The sequence below is a fragment of the Zootoca vivipara genome, chromosome 5 (assembly GCF_963506605.1).
Source record: "Zootoca vivipara chromosome 5, rZooViv1.1, whole genome shotgun sequence".
Lineage (NCBI taxonomy): Eukaryota > Metazoa > Chordata > Lepidosauria > Squamata > Lacertidae > Zootoca > Zootoca vivipara.
The window spans coordinates 83,296,440-83,319,078 of NC_083280.1; the positions used below are offsets into that span (position 1 = coordinate 83,296,440).

Genomic DNA, 22,639 nt, shown 5'->3' on the forward strand with positions numbered 1-22,639 from the left:
CATACCTGGAGAGTCCCCCAAGTATATTGGAACTAGTACCTTATTTGTTGATTTTAACTTCAAAACTGATAATGAACTTAGATGGCTGTGTTTCTGCTGGAGCGAATGGTGATGATACATAAGGAAAATATAATGCACAGTGACTTTCAGCAAAAGCTACACTGAGCACATAATTATGCAGTGCTCTGCACAACTGCACAAAGACACAAATTTGTCCTCTAAACTTCCTTCCTTCCTTTATAAACTGTATAATACCCAATGTACCTTTAACTCCTGTGAGAGAGATTTGCAGCAGAATTGTTTCCTATCACCATAAGTCTCCCTTAATAATTTAAGCCTTTAATCTTTTACAGTATTTCTCTGTCCCTGTGCAGCCATCCGTAGAGTTGCTATCCATACAACCTGGCTTCACTAATAAAAATGTAATTTCTTAGAAAAATTGCATTGGCTAAAAAGTGGTAGTATAGTTTAACCTATACTAAATTAAGCCATGGTCTATTGGAGAGCCGTTGGAACTTAGGGAGTTTGTTGTGATAATGCAGAATGTGTCAACCAGAGATTTTTACGTCATAAAGTATTATCTTAATCATGGATGGTTCTCTTTTTTAAAAAACAAAACAAAACAGGTTTCCTGGTCACTTGCCCATAATCACTCAATTTTTTCCAGGAAGCTTTGGGTGGGTGGGAGTTAAGAGCTTTCAGGAATATATCATTGGAGGAAGACATTATCCTCCATGCATTTTATAGTTAAAATAGTTTTAATCCATTAAATGTTTGTATGGTTCATACTCACTTCTCTCAAAAGAAATCTATACTTTTCTGAAAATAGCTGGCTAAGCTTTGGGGCTGATCAACATGGAGCAACATTTCAGAGGTATTTGATATTCACCATGTTAGTGACTTTTGATTTCACAGCTGCCTTTGGAATTCATATCGGGATAAAAATAACCTGATTATTTCTCTCTCTCTCTCTCTTTTTCTCTTCCCCTCTCCCTTTTTGAAATTGCAGGTTTAAGATTTTTACGAGCTCTTAGGCTGATACAGTTCTCAGAAATTTTGCAGTTTCTGAATATCCTTAAAACAAGGTAAGGCATTAATGTGTTTTTCCTTAACCTTTTGCACAGTGATTAATTTCACAGTTTCTCAGGGCACTGAAAGGACAAGGTCTAGACTCCTGTCTAATGATCAAATATGAACAAAAGTTATGTTTAAATTTCTCCAGCTGGTGCTATTCAGGTAATGACTAGTTAATTGCTTTATCCAGAGCAGCAATCTTCGGGGTCATCCTTTCTCTACTTCACAGAAAATCCAGGGATTTACAGGACAGTCCTATGCATGTTTACTCAGAAGGGCCTTACTTTTCAGGAAAGCGTGCATAGGATTGAATTATTAATAAATGTGGCAATTAACTGCTCTTGCTAAATTCTGTGAAATGCTCTTATTTTTCACTCAGTTTCACAGCTAGTTCTGCCTGCCAAACTTAATACTGAATGGCATTCATTCATTGATTTGATTTAATAGTTTGGTGCACTTTTACACTTGTAGAGCACAGTTCGAAGCAAACATAGCTTAAAAGCAGTGTGGCATCACCCCTCTTTCCACATTTTCAAGGACCATTTTGTTTGTTAGATAAACCAACAGTGCAGCCTTACTCCGAATGTCCCAAGGAGAGATTTATGGAACCTTGAGAGTAGGTTAGAACTAGGTTAAGGGTGATATCCATTTGTTGCAGCCCAGTCATGCAACAGCCATTCTGCCTCATTAACATGGCAGAACAGCCAGCAGGTGCCTTGTGCTTGTGTAGATGTTGCACAGGAACAATTATTATTAACTGGTAGCAGTTGAGCCTCTGTGCTTATGCTTGCAGAAGTGTTGGCATTCAGACTTCTTGCACTGATTTAACAATGGGTCTCACCCTAAAGTAGTTGAACTTAGGTTCCCACTGGGAATTTATTCATGACTTAAATCCCACTGAGGTGCAAATAACTTGGTCCTGTTCCAGCCCTGTGTGCTTGTTGAAACAATATTTGCCTCTGAATTATAATGACAAACATACTTTCCCATTTGATTCTGGAGTAGATAGTTTCTCAGAGCTCTAAATATCTTAGTCTCTCCTATGTTTGTCTTAAAAGCCCTTACTGACAAGTCTGACAGCAAGATTAAAGCCTAGAGATTGTCTTTGTACCTTTAAATTCCCTGATACAGTGGGAGGATTCACACCTTCCTCTAGCCCAGGCATCCCCAGACTTCGGCCCTCCAGATGTTTTGGACTACAATTCCTATCTTCCCCAACCACTGGTCCTGTTATCTAGGGATCATGGGAGCTGTAGGCCAAAACATCTGGAGGGCCACAGTTTGGGGATGCCTGCTCTAGCCACTTCTTGTCCTTTTGTCTGTCCTCTCCTGTGCCTATTTGTAACACACCTAGAGTGCTGCTCCTAGAAGGGAATAATAATAATAATAATAATAATAATAATAATAAATTATTTATACCCCGTCCATCTGAATATATAAAAAGCGACAAAACACCAAACATTAAAAACTTCCCTAAACAGTGCTGCCTTCAGATGTCTTCTAAAAGTCAGGTAGTTGTTTATTTCCTTGACATCTGACGGGAGGGAGTTCCACAGGGCGGGTGCCACTACCGAGAAGGCCCTTTGTCTGGTTCCTTGTAGCTTTACTTCTTGCAGTAAGGGAACTGCAAAAGGCCCTCGGAGCTGGACCTCAGTGTCCGGGCTGAACGATTGGGATGGAGATGCTCCTTCAGGTATACTGGGCTGAGGCCGTTTAGCAGACAAATGGACATTGGGCAGGGCAGAAAGATGGAAATAGCTGCAGTTGCTAAGTTTACCACTCCACCAGGGATTTAAAACTGTAGTAATAATTTCCAGAGTGCAACCTGTGATGCAGGGCAGAACTTTTCCCCAGTGCTTTTTCCGCCTTGTAATTTTCTCTCCATTTCATAAGTTCATTAGTAACAATGAGTGGGTGCGCAGCGCATGGCATGTACAAGATTGGGCAAGCTTGGCAGTTTCATAGTTTCTGCTTGGTTTACTAAATAGAAGTAAAATAGGCATGCTAAATTACATCACTCCCTGAGGCTGCATTCTTTTTTGGTCAATCTGATGAGGGTGGAACTAAAGGGTGGAGCCAGATGCAAATGTAGGTGGAGCAATGTATGCAAATTTTACAATAATAATAATAATAATAATAATAATAATAATAATTTTTTATTTATACCCCGCCCATCTGGCCGGGTTCCCCCAGCCACTCTGGGCGGCTTCCAACAAAATATTAAAATACAGAAATCCATCAAACATTAAAAGCTTCCCTAAACAGGGTTGCCTTGAGATGCCTTCTAAAGGTCTGGTAATTGTTGTTCTCTTTGACCTCTGGTGGGAGGGTGCCACTACCGAGAAGGCCCTCTGCCTGGTTCCCTGTAACTTGGCTTCTCGTAGCGAGGGAACCGCCAGAAGGCCCTCGGCACTTTGTCCAATAGGCAAGATTCTACACACAATCACATACTCTCTATCCTTGCATCCGGGATTTTTTTTTTTTAAAAAAAACAAGAGTCAGTAGTACAGGGAGTGGCCTGAAGAGAGAGGATGTGGTCTGGGAAAAGTCCCGAGAGCCAAGTAGAGGTCAGTAGGGACACATTTCACCCTTTCCCTCAGGTTCCCCAGCCCTGCTACTGTGCCCCTGGTTGCTACCTATTCTGTCTCCAGTGAAGGGAGCAGATCCTCTAATGAAGACAGTCAGGTTCCTATGAGAGATGGTGATCCCTTTAGATAACTTGGGGGGGGGGGTTTGCCCAGAAATAGGCTGGAAGCCATATTGTAGTTTGCAGTTGCCGTAAAGCTATTTCTCTAGCATTTCAAAGTAACATAATATTCTATCCCAATCCAACCACCCCCAAATAATTAAATAATCTAGGCATTGTACTTTTTGCCAAATAACAAGCATGTAGGTGTGTCTTAAAGTGTATCAGTTTTGGTTTTGAATAACAGAAGACTTCCCTCCATTTTTTTGGGGGGGGGGGAGGGAGGAGGATCCACTGGTAAGCTATGTAATAATGATTCTCCTCCCCCAGTCCTCTAAGAACCAAATAGTGGAGCATAAGAATTTTAATGCAAAAGTGTAGGTCGCATTCAACTAAGTTTACTAAGAGTAGGCTTGCTAAAATTAATGAACATACCGTAGCTACCTTAAGTCCATAAATTTTCATAGGTCCACAGTGTGTGAAACCTAATTGAATACAACCCTATATTTCTATCGTATTAGTGACCCTATATTTCTAACGTAGCTCTGTTAGGTTCAGTGCTTCCGGGGGGGGGGGGATTCATTTACCACCCTATTCCACAAATATGTGCATTTTTATTTGCACTTTCCACCAACAGATGCATGTTTGTGCACGCCGGCTGCATTGCAACATTTGGGAAAGTGAAAATTTCAAAGTATAATTGTGTTTCAGTTTATATATAAATATGGTGCATTCATTTTCTCATTGAAATGCAAACAAAATCAAATATCTCTCCCACCCTTACTTTGTCCCTACTTGGTCAGATAGCTGAGGTGACAGCATTAATCAGCTGAGTGGTATGGGGAGGGAATGCAGAGGCTTAATCTGAATTCCCTGCTCCCATTTTTGAACCACTGATCGGTGTCTCACAGTACAGTTACTGAATCAGACTAGGATTCTTTTGTTCAGCAGTCATTTGCACACAATTTTTCATCCAGTGAAGGATATACATCTGTGGGTGCCTGCTTCAGTGTTCAAATGTCTTCTAGCTGGCTCTCAGCAAGAAACAGTTGACAGCATCCCAATAATTCACCCGGTGCTAGAAAGAACAAATCCATTACTTAATACACTTAATACAGTCACCTCTGCAACTTCACTTAATACTTAATACAGTCACTTAATACAGTCACCTCTGCAACTTCACCTAGTTGCACAACTGTTTTTCAGGGGTTGTTGTTCTCCCCGCCCCCCGAACATGACGTATTAAACTGAATAAAGTGAACAAATTTGAATTGATTATTTATGTCTCCTCGCTGCTGGTTTAAATGAGGTTTTTAGTACAACTTCAGGGGCTTAGACTGGACTCAGTCAGAATCAGGGATTGCACAGATGTCTCAAAGAGCTTAAAGAGTAGGGAAATGTTGGTGACTAATCCGCCCATCTATATTTAGAACCCTGACTGAAAAGAGAAAAGGCATCTACAGGCAGGAAACAGTTCTGCATAAAACTGGACCTACACTGCACCAAAGTTAGCCATAAGAAGGATGCAAATGTTTGAAGCATTAGGCTAGTTCACACACCTGTTCTCTTAATATGAACAACTGAAAAATCCATTGGTGGTTTTCACATGTGTGAATGAGGCATTGGAGAACTTCCATATCACACCAGGGATGGATTTTTTTGGTGGAGTTCACTATACACATTTGTTAACTTTTCCACAGAATAATGCAGCTCTGGGGGCTGGGGCTGGGCTCCAATGTTCATCACCCCAGCTAAACCAGTGGTCAGGGAAGATGGAATTTGTAGTTCAACAGCATCTACTACTACTACTACTACTACTGTTGTTGTTGTTGTTGTTGTTGTTGTTGTTGTTGTTGTTATTATTATACTGCCCTATACCCGGAGGTCTCAGGACGGTTCACAGAATAAAATCAAAATATAAAACCACAAAATGCATAATCAAAATAAAAACAACAACCCAATAACACACACCCCCCCAAAAAAACCACCCACCACATTTAAAAAGGGTGACTCAAGATTGAAGAACACTGAAGTAAAGGATGCTCGGCTAAAACATAAACTCTGAAAACATCTTGTTTGTTTGTTTCTGTCTCCCTCCCCCTTCCTTTCTTTAAACCAGTAATTCCATCAAGTTGGTGAATCTGTGCTCAATATTTATTAGCACATGGCTGACAGCAGCTGGATTTATACATTTGGTAAGTATTTTTTAAAGAAAAAAAACTTACTTGGGGATGTTCACATTGCTATTGCCATTTATGTGAAACTTGGCTTGTCCAGGCCCAAAGCACTGGCACAAATATAGATTAAAGAATTTCAAGAGGCATCAAGAAGCCATTTCGCACTTTCTGTGATGTCTCAGGTACACTGCTGGCTGTAAAGGAGAGCTGTGTCCGTCCCCCGACGTGTTGTGAGCATGTGCCAATAATCTGTGCCATTTGAAGATTCCTGATACATACCTCCAGATATTTTCAGGAACCTTTTTCCTCTTGGTGAGAAAAGCTGCTTGGGAGGGGCAGAGGAAAGGATTAAGCCTTCACTTCCACCCTGCGGGTCCTCCCCTCTCTTGGAAGCCATTACTCATTTGCACAATATCAATCCATGGGGGTGGGGGGAGAGCCATCACAGAGCAACTAGTCCTGTGCTCTTTGGTCCTAGCGGTTGAAATAGTTCTACTGAGAATGCCAGTAGCAAAATGTAACCACTAGATGGTAGTGTTTCCTTAATAACAGCAAGGGGGGGGAATGTCACCAAAGTCAATGCATAAAAAAACTATGTTCTAACAAGCACTTTATATGTTACTAATATTTAAGAGAGAGGGAGAGAAAATATTTAAATGATACTTTAATTGTTATATAAATAATGCTTTAGTTTCTTCCTTAAGTCAGCATTCAGCAATTCTTTTTGAGGCCAAGGCACATTACTTTAACAAACATATTCCCTTGGTAAGGGCTAAATAAGTCTTTTGAATCCTCACGCTCTGTTGAGTCATACATGGCTGAAACTCACATATATGGAAACCTTTTCCAGCTAACAAGTTGGTGGGAATTAATTCATACGGACCATTTCCATTCACTGAAACGCATCCCTGAGTGACAGTCACTGAATCTTCGTTGCAGCAGTGGCCCGAATGTTTCGAATCCTTCTCTGCAGCCCCAGAAAATCAAGACCTGCTACTGCTGTGGGTGGTCAGAACTCTGGCACCGGCTCCCAGGACATGGGAGCTGCTGCCACCCTGTTCCTGCTCAGGAATTTATGCGCCTGCTCTGGTCAGTTGTGAGCAGCACAGTGGCCGGTTATTATTGCACAGACAGACGGTGGACACAGGTGTGCCAAAGTTTGCTATGGCTTGGGAAGCCCTGCGGCTCAGTGATAGAGCATTTGCCATGTATGCAGAAGGTCTCCATTTCCATCCACATCATCTCCAGGTAGAGTTTGGAGGGCCCTCTGCCTGAAAAATTGGGGAGCTGCTACCCATCTGTGTAATTAATGGTCTGACTCAGTAATAAGGCAGCTTCTTTTGGGGAAAAAAGTGCCTTATATTGCAGTAACAGCTTCCCCAATTGTCTTGTGCATTAGTCATTGCATTTCCACCCTGTCCTCCTCCAGAGTTTTGGGGGTAGGGCTTGAGCCTCTGTTTTTTTTTCCTTACAGGCAACCTGTGAGATAAATTCGCCTTAGAAATAGGGATTGGCTCAGAGATATTCAGTGATCTTTGTGGCTGAATAGGGATTTGTGCCTGGGTCTCCCCAGTGTAAATCCAAAACCCACAACTGCTACACTTCCCTGCCTATACACACCAGTCCTGCTTTCTGAATGCCTGCTATGTGAAAATTCACTTATCCAAACTCAGGGAATTAGTGCCCAAACCTCGCTATACACACACAGTGGATTCAGATATCTCGACAGAGCATTATTTTCTTTCCTCCTTGTTTGCCTTTTGCAGGTTGACTGAAGAAGGGTTGCTTTTTGCTTTGAGGAGCCAAAATTCCACAGTCGGGAACACATTAGAAATTTCCCCATAGGAATCAATGGAATTTGTCAACTCATTATGCAAACGCTTGCTTAACAAAATGATTTCCAGGGAACACATTGTGTTCAGATAGCAGGACCTGTATATATGTAAAATCGGGGGAACACTCTTACAGTGTTTTACTGTCTTTATTTAATTCAACATCCCAGCAGCCCCCTGTAATGCTGCTATTAATTGCTGGCTAGAAATAAAATAATTTGCCTTCAGTCACCCAATGACTGCTTACCTTCATGCAATAAAGCTTTGTAAACGGCTGTTCTGTTCTTCAGCCTTGTGGGCGTCTGTACACCTGAATCATTCATCTGCTGTTATTCTTTCATTGTAGGTGGAGAACTCAGGGGATCCATGGGAAAACTTCCAAAATAACCAAGCGCTTACATATTGGGAATGTGTTTATTTACTAATGGTTACTATGTCCACTGTTGGTTATGGAGATGTTTATGCAAAAACAACCCTTGGTCGCCTTTTCATGGTCTTCTTCATCCTCGGGGGACTGGTAAAATTCTTGTTATTTTCTGCTGGATTTTTTCTCCTTAATGTAGTAATTATAATGAATCGATGAGTAACAACACATTTTTATTCTTAAATAATAATAATAATGTATGCACAATTATCATTATGCAGAGCTGTTGACTTATAACTCAACTACGACTGTGGTGGTGTGCTTAAAATTATAATGCATGCAGGCACAGAAAGTGCCCTAGGAGTTCTCAGTATGAACTTTCCAGTTAGTGGTTAGTGGCAGTGCATTAATTTGGTGACTACGATAGCAATAACGTTAACATTAGCTGCGGTTTCAAGAACCCTCCCTACCCTCTGTGTTCCTTCCCAATATTCCAACAAACACTGTGGCTTAGGACCACCTTTAAAGAGCCGCTTGCCCGTTCCAGACAATGGCAAAACTGTGTTCTTTTTTGTTTCGACACATGGCAACCATACAAGGAGTAACATGGTACTAACTCAGGCAGTCATTGCCAATTTCCTAAAAGGAGTCAGTCAAGTATGTCTCTGCTGTGCTTGAGGAGCTGAGAAAGTACGTGCTGAATCTCGAGAAGGAGAATATTTGCATAGATAGGTAGATGTACATATCTTGTATCTAATCAAATTGCCTCTTTATTTTTCTGTCAATGCTAAAGACAATGCGGCAGCTGTTGCAATTTTTTTTTCTTAAATTGTCTTAAACAGCACCCTTAGCATTAAGCTTTTCATTTCTTAAGGTAAGTAACTTATCAACTTCAATCCACAATATATGTAATGCACATATATGCAGTCACTGAAGTATTTTTTTAAATCCTCTCACATATTTTTGTATATCTTGTATACATCTCTTTCTTCGGGATGTTGCATCTGCTAAGTGCGTTATAAATGCAGTATTCCATACGCATTTATTTCCAAAAGAGGTGCCATATTTGTGTGCCAAGAAATGAGGCCAAGTTCACTGGCAGCAGCTCTTAGAAGTATCCAGCCACAAGCAAAATGTTTGTTGGACAAAACATGGCAGATTCCATTCCCCATCATCATCATCCCGCTTTTACATCTTTACATGTTCTTATCAACTTTTTTTAAAAGACAAACTTTTAAAAATACGTTTTAGTTACATCTTGTTCATTCTCATGTGTGTGGAGGAAAGCCTCTGCTACCATCCTGTTTTCTTTGGTAACGGGGAGGAACCCCTTGTCTTTCTTTTATAAATTAGCAGCATCGGCTTAGCAATAATACATATTTTGGTTCGTTTTGTCTTGGTGGAGGTTTTTTTTTTTTTTTTGGCGGTGTATAATGTTTGAATATCCCCGCTTGCCCCTTTTCGGAAAGTGTTAGCCATGCAGCTGCACTTTATCACTCAGATGCCACTTTGACCTCATTTTGCTCTTGGCTTTTTTTTTTCGTTTTCGTTTTTGTTTTGTGTGCCTTTCTCCCTCTTTTGATCATTTTCTTGAGTTGACCAGACATGAATTTCTTTTGAGACCCAACATTTATGTCAAAACTTATTTGTTTTAATTTTATGGGGAAAAAACCCTTTTTAAAACCTTTTTGAAGGGGAAAAAAACACCTTTTATAGATCTAAGTCTTTTGCATTTTCAGATCTTAAAGATGATATATCTTAAAATATTCATCACCCCCCTTTCTTTGGCCTCTCTTTTTAGTCTTTTCTTCTGTCTCCTATCTTCTTCCTTAGGCCATGTTTGCCAGCTACGTCCCTGAAATCATAGAGTTAATAGGAAACCGCAAGAAATATGGTGGTTCCTATAGTGCGGTTAGTGGAAGAAAGTAAGTATTCCAAGAGGCTCTCCTGCCTCTGGTGCAGTAGAACACTCTCTGCATGCCATTTTCTTTTTTTTGTGCTTTTGTTTCACGCATGTAGGCAATGTTTGCGCGCTACGTGCCAGAAATTGCTGCTCTCATCCTTAACCGGAAGAAATACGGAGGGACTTTTAACTCAACCCGAGGCAGAAAGTAAGTCCAAAAAGAGACGAAGACCAGGTGTGCTTGTGTGACGTTAAAAGAACCTGCCATGGTGGCGACATCTGACTCACGGACACACCCTGATATGCGCTCTCTGTCTCTTTCTCTCTCTCTCTCTCCCTCCCACGTGCCATTTTTGTGTGTGTCCTGTTGACATCAAATGTCGTTTCCTCCCTAAGTTGTCACACTGCATATTAAGAGACCTGGGCCATATTAAGGTACAAGTCAAAGTGGTTTTTCCCCTGTTCTCTAAAGGAACTGCTGGTAATGCCAGAACTCAGTTAACACAGTCTGGAAGATGACCCTGCTATTATTAATTTGAAGTCAGCGTATAGGACTAAGATGTTTGTTGCGTCAAATATCTCCATGTTAGTGAGGGGTTACTTCTGTGGCTGCTTTTTTCTGAACACTTGCATCCACACTACATGCATGGGGAACATTGTAAGTGAACCAGCTCCCATGTTAATGTCACAAGAGACCATATGGATTCATATCCATTAAGGGCATTTGACAAACTAGCTTACATTTTCTATCTCTCCCTGAAAATGTGTTTCATTGGTGATAGCGGGACATACCCAAATATGTTCAAGTGACTCTGACATTGATGTTGAGATAACCCATGCCAAAAGTACTGTCAGATTCAGCCCTTCATTGATCTGATTTTCTGCTAATAATCTAATTTTCATTTTAGTTGGGTTTTTAAAATGACGCTTATTAACAACAAGCAGATTTTTTGAAGATTTGTCAACAGTTCGGCCAGGTAACCAAGCCGCAACAGAATCAGTGTTATCTATAAATAGAGAAAAAATACACATATAACATCAGCACTAAAGTCCCTTTTTGGGTGGCAGAAACATTTAATGATGTAATGATGTGAGTTCTACTAATTTTCAGAAATTAATTGCGCTAAATTCACATCTTAAAACTATTGGTTACCTTAAGCATACTAGTAACAAGAATTTGCCTCAGAAAATCTGAACAGGGCCTTAACCTTTCCCAGTTGCACCCTGATGTATTTTCATTCAGTCTCCTTATTTCCTTTTGTCTTCAGTCCAGTATGTGTTCTGCCATTCCATAGCAAAAGATGGAAAGAGCTTGTCTGCTAGCCCAACATTCAACTCACTAGTCAACAAACTAAATTCCCATTTGCTGTAGCAGATAGACCATAGAAAAGTGAACTTTCAAACTATTTCCTTTTAATGAACCCTGTTGCCGCTACTCTCAACCCACAAACCATGTTTTCCCATTTTGTGGTGTCTTCTTGAGGGGGGCCTCCACATCTGACAAACTCCAACAGACCTAAAATCTTATCCTAACTCCTTCCAAACTAGTACTTCTTTGCATTGTCTATGGCATTCCAGGGTTTTGGAATGTCCTTCTTTAGATGCAATTTATTTAAATAGTTCAACACCGTGAGATTCCCCCCCCCCCCGCCGCCTCCTTTCCCTGTTGAAGCTCATGTGATGAGCCCAATCCATTGAAAAAATGTTGAATCCTAATGCTGTGAAGTTTTCACAAGTACAAACCCTGTTATATTCAGACATTATTTGAGTCCTGAAGTGCAGGCTCGCCAATTTTAAACGTGAAATTTAGCTGTGGGATTGAAATGCCTGTGATATAACTTAAAAACTGTAGGTAGAATCCTGCATAGGTCAGTTACAATAACTTCAGGCTGTTAATCAGAGACTGGGTTTTTGAATGCTCTGCTACATTAAAACAAAACAAAAGCCTATCTGCATGTGTAAAGAAACATTTTCTATTACTATATAGAATTGTAGAATTCTTGAGTTGGAAGGACCCCAAGGGTCATCTTAGGAACCCACACATTTGCTTGCTCACACTAAAGTTGTTTGGCTTAGTGTTACATGTGAACTGGGCCAGTGTTAAAGGTTAAAGGTGTTTCATTTTTAATCTAGTTTCCCTCAGTGTTAGTGGTGGTATAATGCCGACTTTTCTTTACTCTCGAACAAGTTCAAGTCTTCAGAAAGCATCCAGTCAGAAATAAGCCCCTCTCAGTTTAGTAGCCCTTGTTCCCAGGGAGGAATGAATAGGATAGCAGTTGAAGTTTAAACGCTGAACAAAGTACTTTAATGTAACAGGATGATATAGATATCTCATCCATTTACTCATCCATTACAGTATAGAGATATCTCATCCATTTTGCCATGATAAATAGAGTTTTCAAGAAGCTAGTCTGTAAGATAAACTATTTTGCACTGGTACCCAGCAGTGCTCTGTTGTCTCTAAACCTAGTACCGGTAGCTGTCTTATTACAAAAGAATTTCAGAAATAGAATGGAAAGATAAGTTGCTGAATTGCAACTTATTACCAAACTTAAAACCATGGAGAGAGAGACCTGGTCTGAATAGAGACATTGGATTCTTATCTCATAAAGGTAAAGGGGCCCCTGACCATCAGTTCCAGTCGTGTCCGACTCTGGGGTTGCGGCGCTCATCTCGCTCTATAGGCCGAGGGAGCCAGCGTTTGTCCACAGAGAGCTTCCGGGTCATGTGGCCAGCATGACAAAGCTGCTTCTGGCGAACCAGAGCAGCGCACGGAAAGGCCGTTTACCTTCCCGCCGGAGCGGTCCCTATTTATCTACTTGCACTTTGATGTGCTTTCGAACTGCTAGGAGACAGGAGCTGGGACCGAGCAATGGGAGCTCACCCCGTTGCAGGGATTCAAACCGCCGACCTTCTGATCAGCAAGCCCTAGACTCTGTGGTTTAACCCACAGTGCCACCATACATGACAATGCTCATTTTTAGCCATCTTGCCCCTTGCTTTTTCCTGTAAGACCAATTGCAGTCGTTAACAGGTTTACCACACCTATCAGCCAATCACCCATTCCCACCACCCTTCTGAGTAATACCCCTCCCCACCCTCTGACTATACATAAGGGTCTGGTGACTTCTGTTTCAGTGTATCTGAAGAAATGTGCATGCACACAAAAGCTCATACCAATGCCAAACTTAGTTGGTCTCTAATGTGCTACTGGAAATAATTTTTTTGTTTTGTTTTGTTTCAAATTCCCACTTCCTGCTGATTCTTAACAACTAGCTCATAGGCTTCACTGCTAGCTTGGGGGCTTGCTTAAGTCTATTTTGCCTGTGGGGGCTTTTGCTTTCTTTCTTTTAAACATGCTCTTTGTTTGTTTCCGTTCATCTGCTTCTATTTGCCTGTATATTTTGTTGACTGAAGCTGAACTCTGTCATCAGTGCACAGGCTGTTCAATTTAACTTTATACATTGTTTCCTGGTTCAAAAAGCTAATTTCTAAATACTTTGGAGAAGCCCTTTGCTCACGTACATCTTTCATCAGAGCACATAAGCTTGGGAACGGCACAGTAAAAAACCATTAGCATCTTACGTTTGATATTGGTTTTGCAGTCAGTAGAACAAGATTGATGAAATGTTATGTTTGGCCAAAAATTTGAGTTTTCCTTTGGAATTCAACATTGAGAGAATGGGTTGTCAGAACCAATAAGTTTTCCATTGCATGGGATAGGAGGCATCTGGTAATAATTAGCAATATAAGTCTTTAGCTGAGCAGCTCAGCAATGATTCTGGCAGCAAACATAATGAGAAACTACAGTTCTGCAATTTCTAATGTCAAAAAGTTCCCAGATAAAATTGAATGCATTTGCAAAATCTGGAGCCGCTAAACTTTGTTGAAAGATGTTGCTCAGAGTCCTAAAATTGTGTGTGCATTTCCTTCTCCCAGGAAGAAACATACATTAAGCTCTTTTGTTTATACATATTATTTAAGTATTTCTTTTTTTAATTGCCATGCATAGTTTAAAGCATAAAACAGGCTTATATGTCAGGAGGCTGCCGTTCTGAAGACAGTATAGTTTTGATCCATAATGCTTTAAGGCTGTAACACCATGCACACTTAATAGAGAATCTTCAGTGGGGTTTTACTTCTGAGTCAACAGGCATAGGTTCATTCTGCATGTTGGCATTAATAGCAGAGCTTTCCAAACTTTTCATGTCAATGACAGACTTTTTAGACATGCATCATTTCATGACACAGTAATCCAGTTTTACTAATAAACTAGAGGTTAAACTAACCCCTTTCCAGTCCCGGAATCAGCACAGGGAGCATTCACGTGACACACCTACACACTGCAGCCGACACACTGACATGGCACAACACACAGTTTGGAAAACTCTGGCATGAAGGCTTAGAGCAGGCCTTCACAACTCAATTACCTACCAAGCCAAATGTAGTTCAGCAGTATTGTTTGACCTGCCTGGTGCTTGACAAGCACTCACTTTCTGCAGTCTTGTGGCAGGCCGTAAAATTAGAGACTCACTGAGCCTCTGGTGGACCATCCCACATGGCTTGTGGATTGCATTCCGTCTGGTGGGACTCAAGTAATGCAGACCTATGTTAGAGACTATTTTCCCCCTATCACCAACACAATCTACAATTTGTACTGAGAGTACTTAACAGAAAGCTGATTTAGCTATGTGTTGTGAGTGAAGAAGTCTCCGATTCAAACTTTGCCTGAGCCATGAATTCACTTAGTGATCCACAGTAAACTGCTATCTTCCAGACTTAGTCCACTCTCACCTACAGGATAATAATACTGTCCAACCTTATCAGCATCGTTGTAAGAGTTATGGAAGATTATATATGACATACTCTGGATACACTAAAGGTTCTTCATTAACAATCAGTCAACAAGAATTATAAAGGATAAGCAGGAATCCTACTAAGTGCTTGAATGGTTAAAACCAGCAACAGGGCCCAACTTGCCCTTTAAAACTTGGTGTTTTCAAATATGGAGAGAGTGAGGTGATTGGTTTACTGGCCATTGATGTCACAATGTTCCACCTCTCTGTATCCATTGTCTGTTTCTTACCTAGGGGATGGGCTGTTTGTGCAGCTCTCCCAGGTGAAAGGGTTGCCATTCTGTACCTCTCCTGCCAATGAGTGTTGCTGTTTAAAAGGAGGAGATGGTTGGGGCAGATTCACTGCTTGTGGACATTTTTAGAAAAGATACTACCTGAGTATGAACGGTGAAGGTTCATATATAAACTACTCCACACTTTTCAGACCTCCTCCTTGTTGGATATTGTGAAAGACTAGGTATCTTCTTGGAACAATTTGGGCAAAGTTGTGTTTGATTTGGTAGGGATTCTTTTTGTTGATTCTACTCCCTGCTTTATATCCTCATACCTTTATCTATTAGGCTTTTGTTGCCTGCTGTGAATGTTCATGATAGGACACAATGCAATTGTTATTGATTATTTCTGGAGTTTATGGGTTGTTAGTATTTCTTATGAAGCGAGAGATATATAAAGTTTTTGCAACTCCCTCTCAATAAATCTGAAATTTGTTACTTTTCCACCAGTGTTTTCATTGGCTCCTGAAGTGAAGCAGGGCCCCACTCATGTTTTTGGTTAATGCAGATTCTTTCAGCTTCCAAGGCAGATCATGTAGGAATAATGAATCCCACAGTGGTGTGGCTTGAAGTATAGGATACCAGCTTGAGTGAAGCCACTACAAGTGGAGATCATGGTGATGATGGGAAATATTTTGCTCATAGGGGTATATGTTCAGTATGTGCTTTGCTTTTATAAGATTATAGGTTCTGCTTTTGATATCTTCTATTAGAAATATGTGGTAACAAGTTCAGAAGAGTCATTGCATGAGTTCTTGGAAAGCAGCTACCACCAGCCAGAACAGATAATCCTGCCCTAGGTGGACAACAACAGGTCTATCTGACAGCCACTGAGGCATACCGCAGTTTGTGTCCCAGATGCAGCCTAGGGGCTAAAATGGTAGCCTCTTGCTTTTGCCATCTATCAGGAGAGGAGGATGCAACGGGTATACTTGATTACCTCATTGACTGGCATATGTGGAGGATCTTGTTCAACTTGCTAAATCATAATTAGTGCAGCCCTGAGGCAGGGAGAGGGAGACTGAGAGGGAGAGGAAAGAGTTGAGTTTGGAGTTGGCAACCTGACTGAAAAAAATTCTGAGAAATTCACTATCATTCAGTCTAGCCTACTTTGCAGGTTTGTTAGGGTAACATACTTATCCCAAGTACTTGCTCCTATAAGACATACGGTTATTAATGGAATAGTATCCTGATTCAAGGTAAAGCAGCACTTTATATCCTGGCAGCCCAATGTGGAAGTAGCCCCAATAGTTTTGAAACCAGCCATTTTCTTGAGGCAGAATGTAACTGCCTCTAGTAACATTGCCAAATGGGCCCTTCTGGAATGTTTGTTTAGTTAAAGCAGGAGGCTGGAATTTCCATTGGAGAAATTATGGGATGGCATGTGCCAGAATTACACCAGACCACATTTAAGTAACAGTTTAGTTAGAAGATGCCCAAGTCTGCACACTAATCCAGGCACCCAGAGAGAGGCAACCACATAACCTGATAACGCAAATTCACCCTGACACATGTTCCCCATCTTTGAAGTGTAAATAAGAATAGCCCACCTCAGAGAGTTGCTATGAGGATGAATGAGATTAGGGATAGGCAGCACTTTTGCACTCTTAAGGGCTTTTCAAGAAAAACATTTCCAAGCACTACAGTCACTAGTGCTAAATGACAACCATGTTTCTCATTTCAGGTTTTTATTTGTACAGCCAGTCAATGGATTTGAGTAACACAGCTGTATCTTTTCCCTTTCTTAAACCGTGCCAAAAATGTGGAATGTTCGGCAACGTTTTGCACTCTCCTTCGGTCGAATTTTCCGTCAAAATGTGTCCCTTGCATGATAAATCTTGTAAAAGGAGCTTAAGGAAGAACCAAATAAGAGCACATGCATGCAGTCAATCAAACATGAATCTGTGAGCCACATCATTGTAAATGATTCTTTTTTCTGGTACACCAACCCGAAAACCTGAGTGAGTTTATTATTGAGTGAGGTGTTGAGGCCTATTAAGACCTTTGCTTCAGAGGAAAATCCTTGGCCAAAGCACACTGGGCAATCTTCCCATAATAAGTGGCTGCTTTCAAGAACTAGCTTGAGAGCTGCTTCTCACTTGACTCTTTTTGGCATTTTGTTGCTGAAAATACTTTTAAAAGCACTAAGTAATATCAGCATTTATCCTGAGACCTCTTAAGTTTTAGGCATATGTCTGAATGCCTTTTATTTTTAAGCTGGCTTTGGTTCTCTGCTGTATAGCACTATGAAGACCTCTTGTTTCTCTCATGGTCCATTATTGCTTCTCAGATATTTATTCTGATTCATCTATAAGCCATAACTTACCAAATCATCAGCCTATCATGAAGAAGAAGAACAATCTGTGAGATTCCTTCAGGAAGGAAACATAGGGACTTGATAGCAGCATTTCTCAGACATAAAAAAGAACTGAGGAGAGACAGACAGTGTAAACAGACAAACAGATAATTTAAGTTGACAAGACACCTTGCATAGATTAGACGTAGTATGTTGATTCTGAGCTATAACATGGTTTTATTTTTCTTCTACTTAGCAATTTGCCTCTAGATTTCCCATAGCTGAGGGGAAGAACTTTGTCTGAAAAGGAATAATATCATTTCCTATTAAACTGACTTGGAAGAACAGGCAAATGAAATACATTTTTCTTGGAAGAGCATATGACCTAGACTACTGTCCTGTCTTGTGATCTTTTTAATTTTTCTAATAATTTCTCTGATTTTCCTGGGCTTCAAATGACATTCCACTAAGCAATACTGTATATTCTAGTGGTGAAGACCTTGAGCTATGCGCTGTAGGTTCCCATGCCCCAGCATAGCTATGATATTCACATTTTATCTTAAAAATGCATATTTTTACATGCATTTCAGTGTTGTTGTTTTTGAGCCGAGACGCATATTGCAAAATTCAGAGAAGTGCAAAAACTGAGGTATAGTTGTGCTTCGGTCCACATATTAGGTCAGGAAGTGCCATTCAGGCCGCTTTACTTAAAATTGCAGACAAATGAAAACCTCACCTGTCCGTAGTATCAGTTCTTTTTGGTAAAAGTTGCAAAACAAAACAATATGATCAAACTAAAATAGCAACAAATCAAATACTTAAACATCAGCAATGTGGGCAAAATTAAATAAATAATGTAGTCACAGTGGATGTGAAGGTCTTTTATATATAAACATGCTTTCACCTGTTGGTAGAATGTATACACAAAGAAGCGGAGTGCTGCAGAGTATTGGGGCCACCACAAAGAGAGTCCTGTTTTCCTTGCTGTGCTTGATTTACTTCACTAAAATGAGGGACACAGAGCAAGCCCATGCAATATTGATTTCAAAGGCCTGGGAGAAACATATCTCAGTGGAAAAGTTCCACTGAAATTAACCTCTTCAAAACCATGTGCATTCATCCACATGTTGCTTAAAGGAAAGAAGAGCCATGCTAATTTAATGTGAATATCTACTGTTACTTTTTAAATTATAGAAAGCTAAATTTGGATCCCTACTTATTCATGATGCTCAGTGAGTTGTTGTCTCTTAGTCTCCATAGTTGGGAGGTAAAATGAAATAGCTCTATGGGTGTTATCCAGTTGTGGCAACCCACTTGCGCAACTACCACTGTGCTAGTTCTTAGTGTAACAGTAATGTTCTTTGTGCAGCACAGCAACTGAATCCAACGAGTGCCTTGCACTTGTGAAAGTTGTTGTACAACTCCTAGCACAATTGTTTTTATTAAGCTTCTGCACTATGACTTGCACAACCCATGTGAACACTCACATTTATTGCATTAGCCTTATGTTGGACGTTTATTTCCTTCACCTCAAAGAGGACAGAAATATGACACATAAATATATGGCACTTGAACAAAGTGTATTTTACTTCGTCAGTATACAGTATTGTGATTCTTGACAATGCAGAAGAATAAATTCAGCAACTTTCAACAGCCACTTAGACCTTCTCCTGGTGATTTAACTGCTTAATGCAGTCTCTTTTCCTCTGAAATTCTCAAGAGAAAAGTTAGAAAACATGGGGAGGCTCTGTTTTCAACCACTCCAAGTCTTCATCTGAAGTGTTATTTCCCAGTTGCTTTACTTAACTCTGCATAAAACACTGATTAAAATAAAAGTCTGCTCTCAATCCCCCACCCTCCTTCCCTGTACCTTTCTAACTACTAAATATACTGTACATCTACTGTCAAGCCTATAGACAACTTTCTCAAAATACCATACTGTGAACTTCCACTCTGATTTCCTATTATGATTCTACATCCTGCAACTGAGAATTCAATTTATAAGCTCTCTTCTCCGCTCCTCTTCTCTCAGGAATTGAGGACAAATAGAATGGACCTGGTGTATTGACACCCCCTCCCCCTTAGATGAAATACCTGGCATATATCTTAAGGGGTGAAGTTAACACTAGTCGTTTCTCATATTGTTAAGGTTTACACCACATGCACCCACCCCAATCATCTTGTAGCAGGAGCCATGTGCAACTGCTGTCCCAGCATCTGTTGAGTTAATGGGGTTCAGTAAACCCAAGGGTGCCATTTCAAATTCTGATATATGCGGTTTGTCAGGACAAAAAACAGCCTTTAAAAAACCAAAACATTTGTCATTAGTCCAACTGATTAAAATGGACCCACACCAAATCATAAAATAATGGCAATAGATCAAAGGTAGCTAACATGGGACTCTTTGGATGTTGTTGAACCACCACTCCCATCACCCCTGAACATGGGCCATGCTGGCTGGGGCTGATGGGGGTTGGAGTCCAGCGGTATCTGGAGGGCACCACATTGACATCTTCTTGATTAATGTACCAGTTAAAATGGTAACCCTAGAAAAGGGTAGCCATCAGTGGTGGAAAGCTTAGTTATAACTTCAAATCATATTGCAAGCTATGCAAAGATTATAAGGCCATTTAAATAGGGGGGGGGGGGAAACGCTGTAAAATGAGGAGCAGGAGCAAAAACATTGATTGCTTAATAATAGCAGGGTGTCTCTTGTGTGTCCTAACTGTTGCTTCTGGAAGCTCAAGAAATGCCGGGATTTCAAAGGATTAGAGCAGTAGACAGAAGTCTGGTTGATGCTGAAACTGCTGGTGCTGGAAGTGTGGTTTAATCCTGCGGTGTCGTATGAATCTGCTGGCTAGCATGCCGTCCTAACTGCATGTTCACAGCTGTTAACATTTTCTTTTGGGGTTTTGGTCTCAGTTTTTAATGACTAAAGATATAGACTCTGCTTGTCCACTTCATCACAGTATGTCATGCAAAAGAAAGACAGCTCACAGTTGAGACAGTGTTTGTATGTCTCAGAGCAAATGAAAGAGTATTTATCCTGGACTGAGTTTGAATTATACTGTTAAGTGTTATCACTATAGCCTTGGTCACGAGGTGATTCCTGGGGGGGGGGAAAACTAGTTTGGGAAGTAAGGACTTAATCTGGGCTACAAAGGACCTTGAGACTGAAAGCTGGGGGAGCCAATGGAGTAGTGGGAAATTATTTGGGGGGCATGGCTACTACCCCTTACTATAGAGTCATCCCTGCTTGGTTAGTGCAAATATATACGATGTAGAGCTGTTACTAGAATTTTGGCTAAAGTGAAATTTGAGGTGAATTGTGGGGTTTCCAAATACATCCCTAAAGTTTTGTCTAAAGCAAAATGTTACTCAGGCAAAACATCGGGGGGGGGGGGGGGTTGCGAACTAAAAGTCAGATAGTTGTTTATTTCCTTGACATCTCAGCAATCTTGATTTAATTGTACGGTAGCAAATGCCATGGTACTTCCTGCTTCAATTAGGCCACTTTTTAAGTGCCAGTAAATGGCTTTCACATTTCTCAAGATGGTGAAATATTCTCACTGAGCAACCTTCCTTCTGTTCCCGGGCTCTGCAGGTAATAGTCAGGATACTTGGTGATTTTACTGTCTCTTGGTGCTAGAACTTGCTACAGGGTCAAGGTCAATAGAGATCAGTGAATCAGCCCAGGTGGGGCCCTATTGGCTGCCCCGGCTTTCCAAAACATTGGAACAGTGGCATTTATTGAGACAGGAAGGGTGGGGCACAGGGAGTTTGGCACTGCACATTGAGTTGCAGGGGAGCCAATCCTGCCACACAGTGCTGAGCTCCCTACACCTCCCCTCTCCCTCTCGGTAAGGGCCAATGACTTGTTATTTTGGGAAGGTGGGAGAGCAGCCTCACAGGCTGCTAGAGGTCAAGGGGCAGGCCTAGAACTCAAACCTGAGAGCAAACTCAAATGTGGAATATGCACACCAGCTCAGGTTCAAACTTAGGGTTTAAAATTAGAACCAAGAAATAGATTAGGACACAAAAGGAGAAGGGATCTGGGAGAGACAAGGCTGGAAAGAAAGCTTTCTCGGAGCTAATGTAGCTCTCTCAAGTGGGCTGCTTCTACACATGGGTGGTGATATGATAGGTGTGGTCAGAAGTCCTGCAGATCTTAAGTAGGGTAAATACTTCGTTCTTCTTCTAAATATCCTTGTGCAGCAGGCCTTCACAAATGGTGAGTGGATTGAAAACAGCCCACCAACCTTACCAGGGGCTGTTTTGTTATCAGTGATAGGCTGCAAAACAAGGTTGACACCAAGCTCCCTGGTGGGCCACTGTTGCCCTTTTTTTAGCGTGAGATACCAATGCAGTCATCTAGCTCCATGTATTTGTGGGCAAGGCAGGCTTAAATTAATCCCTGTATTTAAAAAACAAGTGTTACAACCTTTGTCCTCTCCCCTCACTGCTCCTTTAGAAATCCTAGGCAGGTAAACAGCTTGTGTTTTTGTTTTTTTAACAAGATCTTCAATGCAGTTATCTTCTGCGGTTTCTTTTGAGCATTACTTTCTGTGACTTCTTACATAGGGTTTGGGTTCTGTTAGTCCTGTTGAAGCAATAGTCTGAAAATATAGAACTGCTGAAAGAATGCTGTTTCGAAGGACTTTCTCAAACCAAGTCTGACTCCCTCCCCTCCCCACCCTAACCACCATGTAATAGAATCTAGGTCCAAGATGGTTAATCTGCCCAAACTCAATCATACACAGCTTTTATTTATGTGAAAGAGTGTTCCATTATAGGTTTAATGGGGAAAGCAGTTATTAAGAATATTGTTCCACGCACTTTTTAAAAAAAGGAATAATGATCTACGTGTGGATTTGGCCTTACGTCAGCTATGTTATACCTTGAGTTTTCTTCAAGCTTGCCAGCTCCTGGAGTGCAGACAGAAAGAGCAGGGGAGAACCAGAGAATGGGAGCAGAGATGTTGGACGGCCAGTAGACAAATGCACAATTAGAATGCTAAGGAGGAAGATGCGGGGGGGTGGGGGTGGGGAGACTCAGGCACATGTATTTGATATAAATATTATAGTTATACAGAGACATCTAGATCAATTTATGTCATATTTCATTTACTTGCTTGACAAAATGAATGCAATGTGGTCAGTGGATGTTGAACAGAATCTTC

General features: G+C 40.9%; 1 protein-coding gene across 7 annotated transcripts in view; it reads left to right on the plus strand.

Annotated features, from left to right (window-relative positions):
* Window positions 1-22,639, plus strand: part of LOC118096077 (calcium-activated potassium channel subunit alpha-1) — a 550,308-nt gene that overhangs the window by 335,639 nt on the left and 192,030 nt on the right. For 6 of the 7 annotated variants that reach the window (XM_060275027.1, XM_060275028.1, XM_035137303.2 and 3 more), the window contains exons 6-9: window positions 1,010-1,085; window positions 5,880-5,955; window positions 8,116-8,286; window positions 9,967-10,058. In XM_060275027.1, coding sequence (XP_060131010.1) covers window positions 1,010-1,085; window positions 5,880-5,955; window positions 8,116-8,286; window positions 9,967-10,058 — 415 coding nt within the window. Of the gene's footprint in view, window positions 1-1,009; window positions 1,086-5,879; window positions 5,956-8,115; window positions 8,287-9,966; window positions 10,059-10,152; window positions 22,487-22,639 lie in introns of those variants that run through there. The other variant, XM_060275029.1, reaches the window with a different exon arrangement.